The sequence below is a fragment of the Struthio camelus genome, chromosome 13, assembly GCF_040807025.1.
Source record: "Struthio camelus isolate bStrCam1 chromosome 13, bStrCam1.hap1, whole genome shotgun sequence".
NCBI classification, from domain to species: domain Eukaryota; kingdom Metazoa; phylum Chordata; class Aves; order Struthioniformes; family Struthionidae; genus Struthio; species Struthio camelus.
The window spans coordinates 21,983,496-21,995,328 of record NC_090954.1 but is presented as its reverse complement, the minus strand read 5'-3'; the positions used below and the strand labels follow the sequence as shown (position 1 = coordinate 21,995,328).

At 64.2% G+C, this 11,833-nt stretch overlaps 1 protein-coding gene across 3 annotated transcripts; it reads right to left on the bottom strand.

Annotated features, from left to right (window-relative positions):
• FCHSD1 (FCH and double SH3 domains 1) lies at positions 1–11,806 on the bottom strand. Of its 3 annotated transcripts, none has more exons than XR_011143864.1 (21): positions 11,685–11,806; positions 11,175–11,403; positions 10,884–10,968; positions 9,910–10,007; positions 5,975–6,048; positions 5,484–5,628; positions 5,203–5,339; positions 5,051–5,114; positions 4,795–4,923; positions 4,200–4,391; positions 3,962–4,057; positions 3,774–3,890; positions 3,530–3,634; positions 2,887–3,048; positions 2,653–2,774; positions 2,458–2,541; positions 2,059–2,236; positions 1,537–1,742; positions 1,138–1,234; positions 964–1,031; positions 1–716 (listed from the first exon to the last, which is right to left on the bottom strand). XR_011143864.1 is itself a non-coding variant. In XM_068959278.1 (21 exons), exons 1-21 carry the CDS (start codon positions 11,804–11,806, stop codon positions 651–653), a joined length of 2,580 nt encoding a protein of 859 aa, XP_068815379.1. In that variant the 3' UTR covers positions 1–650. The 3 variants fall into 3 exon arrangements, 2 of the variants coding, with proteins under 2 accessions (XP_068815379.1, XP_068815380.1); XM_068959278.1 differs by having other exon boundaries at positions 2,653–2,778; XM_068959279.1 differs by lacking the exons at positions 10,884–10,968; positions 11,175–11,403; positions 11,685–11,806 and adding exons at positions 9,020–9,065; positions 10,599–10,658 and having other exon boundaries at positions 2,653–2,778; positions 4,200–4,322.
• Between the last annotated feature and the right edge of the window lie 27 nt (positions 11,807–11,833).

Sequence of the window (11,833 nt, the reverse complement as noted above, 5' to 3'; positions counted from 1 at the left end):
CCGAGTGAGCTCGCTTTATTGGGGCGCAGCAACCAGGGTGCCTGCTCCTGCCTGCCCCCACTGCCTCCCAGGCAGGGAGATGTCCGGGCTCCCTGTGCCCCCCTGGGGTGGGCAGCGCGGCAGATGTGTGGCAGAAGGGGTGTACCCCCCCCCCCCGCCCTCCGAGGGACCAGGGCATAGGGATGGGCTGCATCGTCTGCAAGGGCGGCGGGGGGGGTGCACAGGGATGCCAGCTGGGGGCCTGGAGAAGGGGCAGAGGCGAGACCCATCAGCACTGGGAGAGGCAGGACATGGCTGCACCACTGAGCTCCTTGCCTTGCTCTGGGTAAAGGTGCTTCCAGGCGTGAGCGTGGCTGCCCGGTGTTGCGCCCGCAGGCAGGTCTGCTCCGCAAGCTATGCTGAGTACCGTGGGCGCCCTGGCAGGATGCGCCCCCCCGACCCCGAGAGACCAGCTCGGGGGAGCAGTGGGGCTCAGGGCAGGTCTCTGCTTGCACAGGAGGGCACGTCCTAGCGCTGCCCTCTGTGCCAGCCCCTGCCGTGTAGGACGAGCATCCTGAGCGGGTGACGCGGTTTGCTCGGGTGACGCTTTCGCAGACTGCAGGCCCAAGGACCCAGCGGGTGCAGGGAGAGAGACTGGGGGACTGCCCGGGTCAGCTACGGTGCAGCTCGGGGTCGGCCTCGGGGGCTCTGCCAGGCGGGGGGGGAGGCGCGCGGAGCTGCGGAGAGAGGAGAGGAGAGCGCGGTGCGGCGCGCTCCGGGCCACGCTCTGCCGCCTCGCCCTGACTCCACGCTCCTGCGCCCTTCCCAGCCCTTCGGGACCCCCCCCCCCCGCGCCGCGCGGATGCCACCATCGCCCGTTACAGCTGGGCTGCTGTGAACTGCAGCCCCTTCCCGGCCAGCTCCGCGGGAGCATCACCGTTAAGAGGCTGCCGGGGCCACGGGCAGCCCCAGAGAGGCACTCACCGGACGGAGGCGGGTGGCTGACAGGTCTGGAGAGCTCTGCCCGCTGGCCGGGCCGTCCTGCCTGCAAACTAGAAACGCCACAGGGCGATGGGGAGCGGGCTCAGCTGAGCGCTCTGCCTGTCTCCAAAGCCCCTCGTCGCGCCTCTTCCAGCCCCCTGGTCTCGTGGCACTCACCTCCCAGCAGCACTTCCGGAGCGGGGCTGGAGGCCAGGCTGGCCCCGGGCGCGAGGCCGGGAGGGGAGAACGGCGGAGGGGAGGGTGAGGGCAGCTCCTGAAAACACAAAGCAGAAGGTATTTGAAGCAGCAGGTGCTCCCTAGTGTGTAGAGACCCCGATTGCGGCGCGGGGCGCAGGGACCCCTTCAGGAGGTCATCCCTGGCCCGGGCATATCTTTCTCCAGAGACATAGCACCCATGCGCCAGCAAAGATGGGTACGTGACGGACCCCTGACCTGCGCTGAGGGGGTACAACAAGCCTCCTCAGGGACGCCTGAGCTCCCTCCCTCACCCAGCGCGGGCTTTATCACCCTGCCTCGACAGGCAGCCAGGCCAGGCTTAGTCTCAGCGGGACTGACCTGCCCAGCAGAGCCCCCAGCCCCAGTGAGCTCCTCCACCACCAGGGAGGGGAAGACGCCAACGCGGCCATTGAAGTCTCCCGTCCAGAAGCCGTCGTCCACCTCGCCCTCCGCCCGGGGCAGCACGCGGATGATGGCGCCCTCGGGGAAGCTCAGCTCCTCGGGGCTCTGCCCCTCGTAGTCGTAGAGGGCTCGCACCAGCCAGGCTGCGGAGAGAGCAGGAAGCTGCTGTCGGCTGCCTCAGCGCACGGCACAGACCAGAGCCTTCCGCCTGGGAGGACCAGTTCTGTTTCCAGGGTGCTCAGCATCCGTAGCTGCTGCTGTTGGGGGTGCTCAGCCCTCCTAGGCACGGCCCCTGTGAGCACAAAGGGGATGCTACTCCTTGCACTAGGGACAAGTCGGGGGCCGTACTACACGAGGAGAGACAGAGGTTGAACCCCAGGGGACATGGCTTGGTGCCTGCACTGTGGAGACTCATCAACTATGCTACCCAGACTAGGGTGACACCCCTTGGGCACCCACCTCCGGGCTCCAGGACCAGCTCCACGGCCATGATGCTGGAGAGCTGCCGGTGCAGGGCTGTCTCCGAGGACTCTGCAGCGTTGCCCCCAGCTGCAGAGCCTGCTTCGCTGCCTGCACAGCCCAGGGACAGCAGGTACTTCTCGGGGACATAGCCGACCTGGCCTGCCTTGTTCCGGGCCTGGAGGGGCAGAAGCCACATTACAATCCCAGCAGTGCACCCAGGTGACCGTGTTCGCCCCAGCCCCCAGACTAGGACAGCCCTCACAGGTGGGGACTCACAGGGACCCCCCAAACTCTCCCCAGCGTTGGGATGAGCCAGATCCTGCAGCCCTGGGTAGGGAGAGGAGGGGACCTCAGGGATGCTCAGCCCGATGCTCCTTCCTCGCCACCCACACCCACCTTCACCCACTCCTCGACATCACCGTCCTCGATGATCTCCAGCTCCTCTCCCTGAGCGATGGACAGCTCATCTGCCTGGCAGCCCTGGGCAGGGGGGACATGGCACAAAGTGGTAGAAAGGCTTCCAGGGCTGGCCTCGGGCAGAGCACCAAGAGCCCTTGGGAACTAGCTACAGTGCTCCAACAGCTGCTTTACCTGGTATCCGAAAATCACCCGGCAAGTATAAGGATATGTGCGGGCAGCAGGGCCAGGGTCGACGTCTTCAAACAGGTCAACGCTGTCATCGTAGTCGTCAAACTCCGCCAGGTCGAACTCTTCTGTCTAGCGACAAACCTTGTGTCAAGAGGGACCAGAGGAGGGTCCCTCCCCCTGCTCCCCGCCAGGGGTGCTGCCAGCCACCTGGGCTCCCGGCACTCAGGCTGCTCTCACCGCAGGTACCAACTCCTTCTCGGCCTGCTGGGCTGCGCTTAGGCTCCGCTCACGCTCCAGCTCCTCCAACGCCTGCGCCACGGCCCCTGCCAGCCAGGCGTCCACATCCAGCCCGGTTGTGCGAAGCAGCGCTAGCCGGGCATCCGCCTTCACCTTGCTGACCTGTGGGGAGGCTGTGGGCTGAGCTCGGTCAGGCCTCAGCCTGCCTTCCTGGCCCGAGGCCCGACCTAGCGCTGCAGTGTTGCCGGAGGTTGGGCAGTGGAATTTGGGGGATAAAGCAGAACTGGGCTACCAGCATGCAAGCACGTGCAGATAAAGGACAGGATGATCAGAGGCAGTGTGGATGGTGGTGTTCAGGGTCCAAGATGACACCCATGGCATGTGAGCCCAGCCCAGCGAGCCTAATCCCTGGGGATCTGCTCCGGGGAGCGGGTGCTACTGCAGCACAGCATCCCCCATCTGCCTTGCCGCTGCCTAAGGTCTGTGCCGTGCTGCCACTGCTTCACAACCCCCTGTCCACCCAGGGGTGTGATAAACTGCTTGTGGTACCCAAGGTCACCACCAAGCCTCCTGGCTTGGGGAGCTCCAGCTCGAGGTGGGCTCAGGGAGCAGGGACTGCTTGCCTCTGCCCTGCTGGACCCACCTCTGCCTTCCGGATGTTCTCTCTCACTTCCTCCATCCGTCGCTCCATGGCGGCCACCTCTGCCTCCGGGGCCTGCCGCCTCCTGGTCTCCAGCCTCTGCAGGACCTGTGTGAGCAACCACAGCTCACTAGGGCTCACAAACACAGGGGAGCGTGAGGGAAGGGGCTGCAGCCTCTGCTCTCTCCCAAAGCCTTCCAGGACACAGTGTCTCCGTGAGGAAGGACGACCTGTGCCAAGCACCCACCTGCTCGCTGTGCATCTTGATTTTGTAGTCCTTGGCTGCTCGTGTGGCCCAGCGCCGCACCTCCTTCTCCAGGCTGCTCTCACTGGCGCTGCTGCTCTCTGGCTCCAGGAGACACATCTAGGCAAGGATGGCACGGCTGAGAAGGGCTTGGGTGCCCAGCCTGTTGCCAGACCAGCCTCACAACATACCTGGTCCACACCAGCGAGCTGAAATCGCTGCTCTGGTGTCATCGTGAATGCAGTGTGGTCCTGGAGGAAGAGGAGGAGGTTCTGCTCCCGGCATATCTGCAGTGGTGGGGAGAAGATGCATGGGACCGGGGCGGGATGCAGGGCTCACTCATCCCCTCCATCAACCAAGCACTGTCCGGGATACAAAGGGACCAGCGGAGGCCAGCCCCAGCCCTGGGACAAGGAGGGATAGCTTCACCTGCGTGGATGACTCCAAAACACGCTGGAACCATTCCTGAGTCGCCTGGCAGATCTCAATCTCCGTCTGGCTGATCAAGGTCAAGTGGTCCCGGAGCCGCTCGTAAAGGTCACCGTCCAGGGCCTGGGGAAACCAGGCTGGGAGGCAGGAGAGCCCTGCACACCCTGCAGCACCCACGGTGCCCGCACAGAGCTGAGGAGTGGGGCACCCCGAGAGCCTGCTCATCATTTGGCCTCTCGCATCTCCCAAGAGCCCAAGCAGGGAGCACATCCCTGCCAACCCCTGGGGGAGCCCGTGGACAGCCCACCTGTGCTGCCCACACGGCGGGCTGAGGACAATCCTCAAGCTGGGCACGAGGGACCTGCCACATGCCCAAGAAATGCTCTGAGGCAGGCAGAGGGCAGCCATGCACGTGGGACACCCTGCTGCACCCTGCCCCAGCACCTCAGGTGCAGTTAGACCCTGTGTCTGGCATTCAGCCAGGCTTGGAAGACGTTTCTTCAAGGACCTGGATGGGCATAGTCAGAGACCCCTGCTCCCAGCATAAGGAGGGACAAAGCTGGTGAGGAAAATCAGGAGTCAGAGCAGCTCTTACCTCCATGACAGCAGGCAACTCCACACGGTAGTAGTGGTCCAGGTGGGCATTGGCAGACACCAGCGTGAGGACGTACTCATTGTGCACCCCTGTGAGCTTCTTTGAGTACTCAGCCAGCTGCGCGGAGAACTGTGGGACAGGGAGAGCTTGGTCTGGTGACCTGGTGAGGGACACCATCCCACATCCTGTCCCAGCCCTGGACCAGCCCTGCCACTGCCCTTGTATTCAGGGACCCATCTGTTTTTGCATTGCTGACCTTGGCACTTAGCTTTTGAAGGCTGGCCTTAGTGTGAAATATCCCCCGGTCGCTCTTCCGGAGCCTGAGGAGAAAGGTGGAGGCATGAGTTCATGGTCCATCCTCTCTGCTCCTGCTGCAGCCCCACCGTCCCCTCCTTCTGCTCCGCTCACCGGGCCTCCACATCAGCGGCTTTGTCCTTGGCTACTTCGTTGCTCCGCTGGAGGTGCGTAAACTGCTTCTTCGCCTTGCCCAGTTCCTTCACCGTCTCCAGCAGCTCGGCCTGCACCTTCTGCAACTGCTCAATGCTCTGGGGTAGGGGGAAACGTCAGCCCCAGGACTGGTGGCCCCGCCACCCTTGCTTGGGCACGGGGGCCGTGAACTCCTTTTGCCACGAGCGCTCCCTGCAGCTGTCCCCGGCCATGGGGCATATGCCCTTGTCTTGCCTGCGTACCTTCTTGAGCATCCGCTCCTTGGACACGCGAGCAGTCTTGGAGGCCTCCAGGGCGATGGTGCGATAGCTCTCTGAGGCAGTGACACGGGCCTGCCCGGTGTACATGGTACCGTCAATGACGCCCTTCCAGACAGCAACAACGCTCCTGCAGGCACGGATGCCAGGGAAAGGGGTTAAACTGGCACGTCCTGCCATGGGGCTCTCCTGCTTCCACGCCAGCTCTCGGCTCAGGACATCACTAGCCACCCCACCCCTGCAGTCTCTTCCGAGTTGGGTACCACATCCTTAGAGATGGCCTCACCAGGGCTGCATCTCTGGAGGGAGAGCCTCTCAGGCACTGCCAGGCACTTGACTCCTGGTCTGAATTAGCCCCTGTCCTGCCAGCCATGCTCCTGGCTGGGAGGCCACGTACCTGGCCACCTTCGACCTCTGGGCCACAGCTACCCCCAGCCCCTCGCCACCCTGCCCCAGCCACCTCGCCTGCAGCCCACCTCGAGTCGTTGGCTTCACTGCGGGCCCGCTGCCAGTCTCTCTTCTGGAACTGGCTTGCCAGTCTCTGCAGTGCCTGTGGACACACCTCCCATCACCGGCTGCTCCGCTGCCCAGCCGGGCATCCCAGGCACATGGGCCTGCTCAGCCGAGCTCACCGGCTATGCGTTCCCGCACCGGGGAATGAGGCTGTGCTTCCCCACATCGACTGTCCGCTTCGTGGGTGTCCCCAGAGCAACGGGGCAAGAGGGGACCCTGCGGTCATTTGAGGCTGATGGGGACCCAGGAGTCTGGAGAACGAGGGTCCTGGAGTCACTCCTTGCAGGAAAAGCCCATGTGGCTTCTGCTCTGCCACAAACAGTGGGAGAAGTGGGGCAGGGAGGGAAGCGACAGTAAGGGCACATGGCTGCGACCAAGCTGGCTGCAGTGCACAGACACGTGGAGGATGTGGCTGGGTCAGCCTGGTCCCTGGAAGGGCAGAGATGCCCAAACTGGCTCCCTGGGGAGCCCCCAGTGGGTCTGAGCCCCAGCACAGCTCCACAAGCACCCTGCAGAGCTCCCCTGACCCTGCCCCAGGCAGGCACAGCACCCACAGCCAGGTGCTTGGCACCTGCCGCCCCACTGATGGGTGGGCAGAGCCTAGCACCTTTGGGTCCTGCTAGCAACCTGCCCACAAGGAGATGTCACTCTGGTTGGCTCTGCTTGGATTTTGACCTTCTCAGCCTCAGGCCTGGAGGGAAAAGTTCAATTTTTATCACACCTCCTCCCTCAAAGCCAGAAGGGCTTAGGTTAGCCCAAGGTCTTTGTTTAAATGCCAATGCATTTGGGGGCACATTGAAGGCATAAAGGGAGATCTGTATATCCCTCTGCCCCAAAGCAGGCCATGCAGAGGAAGGACAAAAAGCCCTCGTGTGCTGGACCCGCTGGGGTGCTTGTGGGGTTGGGTCAGAGCCCCAAATCCCAGTGCTCTTAGCGATGCACATGACTGCCAAGGTCATCTTGCAGCTAAGGTGATGCCAGGCAGCGCGGGTGGCTTAGGGGGGGAAGAGCCCCTGGCCGGCCCAGAGAAGCAGACTTTGACTAGCCGCCATCACAAAAGGCCCCATCTTGCAGCTTTTGAGGACGAAGGCTGGGAGGGGGACTGCCAGCGGCTGCAAAGGCGATGGCAAAACAAAGAAGCCAGAGGGAAGCCACCAACACACCCAAGCCCAGAATGACCTGAACCTCCAGCATGGAGGGGGACGATCACCCTCCTGAGTCTGGGGTGCTGGGGACTGTGTGGTGGGACCATGTGTCCAAACCCATCCCAGGCACACCGGAGGCATCTGCCGAGGGCTCGGCAGGTTTGGGAGGGTCGAGGCTGGGCACCGAACCAGGAAGGAGGCTGAGAAAGCAGTGGGGCAGCAACAGACAGGCAGAAGCCAAGGCACAGTGAGAGGCCACTTTGGTTACTCACGCGGGGCTGAGCAGGGACTTAGTTGCGCTCTCCGGGCCGAGGGCTCCCTGGAGCCACCTGCCAGCACCCAGTGGCCGCCAGGAGAGAGAAGAAGAGGTTAGGCCGGAGCAGGGCAGGGGAGCGACGTCGCAGAGGGATGGATGCCATGCGCGCGCGAGGCAGAACGGAAGAAGGCAGAGTTGGGAGCGAGGTGGCACGCTGCTGGGCAGCTGGGACCGCTGTCCTACGGGGAGAGGGAAGGAAGGGCAGAGAGGGATGCTGGGCCCTTGCTGGGGCATTTGCAGCCCGTTTAGGGGCACACACAGGTCTTCCAGTGGTCCCCAAGCCTCTGCCCTCTTTTCTAAACATACCTGGGCATCCTCTGCCCAGCTCTTCTGCCCCAGCCCTGCACTGAGGGCTCACAGCTTGGCATCAGCATCCCACCCTGATGCCCACCACCACGCCTGGTGGCTCCTGACAAACCTGGCCTGGCTCTACACTGTGGCTCGCCACCCTTGACCAAAGCTCTCGTATTCCCTATGAGACCTTGCTCTGCCAGGGCTTAGGACCTGCTGTCTCTCTGAGCCCTTTATTCCTTCTGCTTACAACTCAGTATTTAGATCTCTCTCGGGGTATTAAACTGCTATTAGTCATTGCTTTCGTAAGCAAAAGCACAGCCGGTTACAAACATCACAGTACTCAGTACCGAAGGTGGGGGAGAAGCAGTTGCTGCCTACCGAACAAGGAGGGTGTGCGACATACGAAGGGGAGCAGGGCGTACGGAGGACTCCCTGCAGCATGTCACCAACCTGCGAAAACTCTGCTGCAGCATCTTTTTAAGGGAAACAGCAGAGGATGCTTCAAGGAACAAAAACCAGGCTCTGATATTTAAAAGAAGAGCCCTGCAATGACGAAGCAGACACTAGAGTTGGATTATTTCCTTTCCCCCAGTTTTCCCTCTAGGCCCCCAAAACACACAAGGTTCAGCCTGTGCTGCGCTCAGCAAAGTCCCGCCGCAGAGCAATCGACAAGTGATCGATCCCTCCCGTGACGGAAAGTGCTGACCCTTCCCGTCGAAGGACCCAATCTAGCATTGACTTCCACGGACAAAGGGATGAGCTAAGACACGGATGTCACAGTGAAACCCTGTTTTGCTCGAATAATATCTGACATTTGAGAGCAAACCTCCGTGCAGTTACTTGCACAGGGCTGTGCAGTGCTCCAAAACACCCCGGACTGGAGGGCCGTGGCCTCCTCACTGCCTCGGAGAGGACCCAGCACCCTGCTCTGGGGCCCCCCATCCTTGGCCTGGCTCTGTGTAAACCTCCCGGGAACGTAGTGAAAACGCCCCCGGCCGGGCCAGCGGCACCTCCCAGAACAGCGCCCGGGCTCTCGTGGTGGGGGAGACGGTGAGAGGAGAGCAGAGGAGGACGGAGAGCCACGGGGCGGTGGGATGCAGCTCAACTGCAGCCCCTGATGGCCGGGCCCGGCTATGGGAAACAGTGGGACCGAGGTCGGCGTGAGGCCGCTTTGAGTTCTTGTGCCACCGCACATTGACACGTGCCGCAAAACGTGCCTGGGCGCAGGGAGGAGCCCAGCGTCACCTCCTTACCTGCCCATACTCCCTCTCGATTGCGGACCTCTGTTTGCTATAGGACCTGTAGGGAGAAGGCACGCAGACAAAGTGAGAGCCCTAGGCGCGCAAGACGGACAGGGCCATCTTCTCGCCATTATCCAGCCCTGGGGTACCTCTTTCCCCCCCAGATCCCTAACCTGAACCACCGATGTCCCCGGGTGGCCTGCCTCACCGTGATGACAGAGCCTTTGACCTCCCTGTCACCCGGGGCAGCAGGCTCAAGGCGAGCCGTGCCCGGAAGGCCGTACCCTGCGCTGGCCCTTCCCTGCCCCACGTATGAAATGAGCTGGCAGGTCTCAGTCCCACATCAGCCATGTGTTGCGAGGACCCTCCCGGAGGCACCGCAGGGCCGGGGGCCGGCTGGCGCGCGCCGGCGCGGGGCCGTCCTGCACCGCGGACCGCACACGCCAGGGCGGCTGGGGGCGGGGAGCCAGTCTCCCGCGAGGGCAGCGGGTGACCTCTAAAGAGCCGCTAAAAGCATCTAAGGTAACTGCAGCCCTGCTGCGTCGGCTCCGCGCTCCCATCGGACCCTCCCTGCGCCCTCGGCGCTGACGCGATCCGTCAGCAGGAACCGGTGGTGCTCAGGCCGTGCAGGATGCGGCCCCGTCCAGCAGCCCCTTCCAGCCTACAGCCCCGCAGTGGGGGCTGTTCTCCCCCTTCCCCAGTTCCTCTCTTCTCCCATGACGGAAGGAGAGCAAAGACTCGCGGCTGCCGGATGCGGCTTTGCTCAGACCAGGGAGAGCGGGGTGCAGACAAGCGTCAGCAGTGCACCGAGTTTGCAGGTCTCAGCTGGGAGGCCGCTCAGGAAACCGAGGGTGGTGCGCTGGCCTCCTCGGTGCCCGAGGAGGCCCGCGGGTGGCCCGTACCTGATGTCCTCCAGCAGCTCGGTGTCCCGCTGCTGCTTGCTCTGCAGGCTGGAGAGCTGCTCTATGAAGTGCACCTTCACCTCCTGGGTCAGCTTCACCTGCGATGAGGGCAGCCCTGAGGTCCGGCTCCTGCTGTCCGCTGTGCCAGGCCGTGCCACCCGCCGGTGTCACCCCGCCGACCGGGTGGTGGGGACAGCCGGGCTGGGGGCTCCCAAGGGTGCAGGGCTAAGGCACCAGCGGGGGTACAACCTGCTCCGGGTGGCTGGTGGGTGCCCAGCTGGGCCAGGTCGGGGTGCGTGTGCCGCCTCCCCCGGGGCACACGTGTGTGCGGGGCCCCGCACCCCTGTCAATCCCAGCCCCGGGTCCCCGGTACCGGTCCCCCAGCGCCAGTCCCAGTGTCAGGCCCGATCCCGGCTCCTCGCACCAGTGCCAATCCCGACCCCGGGAGAGCCGCAGGTGCCCGTGCTCATCGCCCAGCCCCGGTCCCGATTCCCCGGCCCCGGTCCCAGTCCCGATGCGGGGCCCCCGGGACCGGTCCCGGAGCCACTCGCAATGCCCGACCCCGGTGCTTGTGCCAGTCGCGACCCCGCAGCCGGTCCCGGTTCCCCAGTCCGACCTCACGGCCCGGTGCCAGTCCGGATCCACCGGTGCCAGTCCCAACCCGAGCGAGACCCTGACCCTCCGCTCACCTTGCGCGGCGGCGGCTGCATCCCCGCGCCCCGGCCCCGGCCCCGGCCCCGCCGCCGCCGCCGCCGCCGCCGCCACCCCGCGTGGGCGGAGCCCGGAACTGCCGGGATCGGCCGGGCCCCGCCCCGCCCCTGGCCCCGCCCCGCTCCGGCCCCTCCCCTCCCGCGGCCCCGCCCCTCCGCCCCTCTGGCCCCGCCCCCGCCGCGCCCGCCGCTGCGCGTTCCCCGCGGAGCGCTGGGGTCCGGTGGCGGGGACGCGCGGCGCGCTGGGGGCTGGTGCCAGCTCACGCGGAGGAGGCCTGGCGGGATCCTGCCGTGGGGACGTGCGTGCGGTGCTCAGCAGTGGCATCTGGTGTGGGGGCGCCTGGCATCCCTGAGGGCTCACCAGCCAACCTTCCCTGTGCTTCCTCGTCCCTTTCTGTCCCCTCTCCATCCCCCCCATCCTCCCATTCCTCCCTCGCTTATCTTTCATTTGGCTATTTTACCCTAGTTTTCCTCCATTTACTGCCTGCATGGTTCTTGCAGCTCTCCTGGCCCTTCCTGCTGTCCCTTTTGTCCCTTTCTTGCCTTTTCACTTACAGTTTTTGGGGCAGTTGCACATTTCCAGGTTCCCCCAGAGCGTGTCCATGTGCGAGGCTGGGCCGTGGGGCTGTCCCTGCTGGTCACTGGGTCGGTTGTTCCCTTCCATGGCTCCTCCGCTCCGGGCAGTCGTGGGAAGCCAGGAGGGTGGCCATGGGGCCCATCCACCACCCACTTGTGTGGCAGGAAGAGGATGGCACAGCTGTGATGAGGCAAGGTGGCCACCTGTCTGCGAGTTGAAACCGGCTCGTCAGCCCAACCAAAGTGATCGGAGGCCGGAGAGCGGGGAGCTTCTGGTCCTCAGGGCCTCCCTGGGGCGGCCAGGCAGGGGTAGGGGTGCCCTGGATCTCGGGGTGCTGCTGCGTGGGAATGGTGGGTCTTGCTCTGTAAGCAGCACCCTTCTGCAATGGGGTCTGGGCACGCAGAGCTGGGCTGGAGCTCGCTCGGGTGCCCTGGGAGCCAGCCTTGTCTCTCCTGCCATGCACCTAGGTCATGTACTACTTAACCTACCTGCTGCAGTCCGTAAAATATCTTTCTGTAGCTGCACCCACATCTGCTTCCTCCTCCCCAAAGCCACCCAAATGCGCAAGAGTGACTGGAAACCACCCTAAGGTCATGTGTCTCGGTGACATCCTCCATCCATCTGTCCTTGGCTCTGA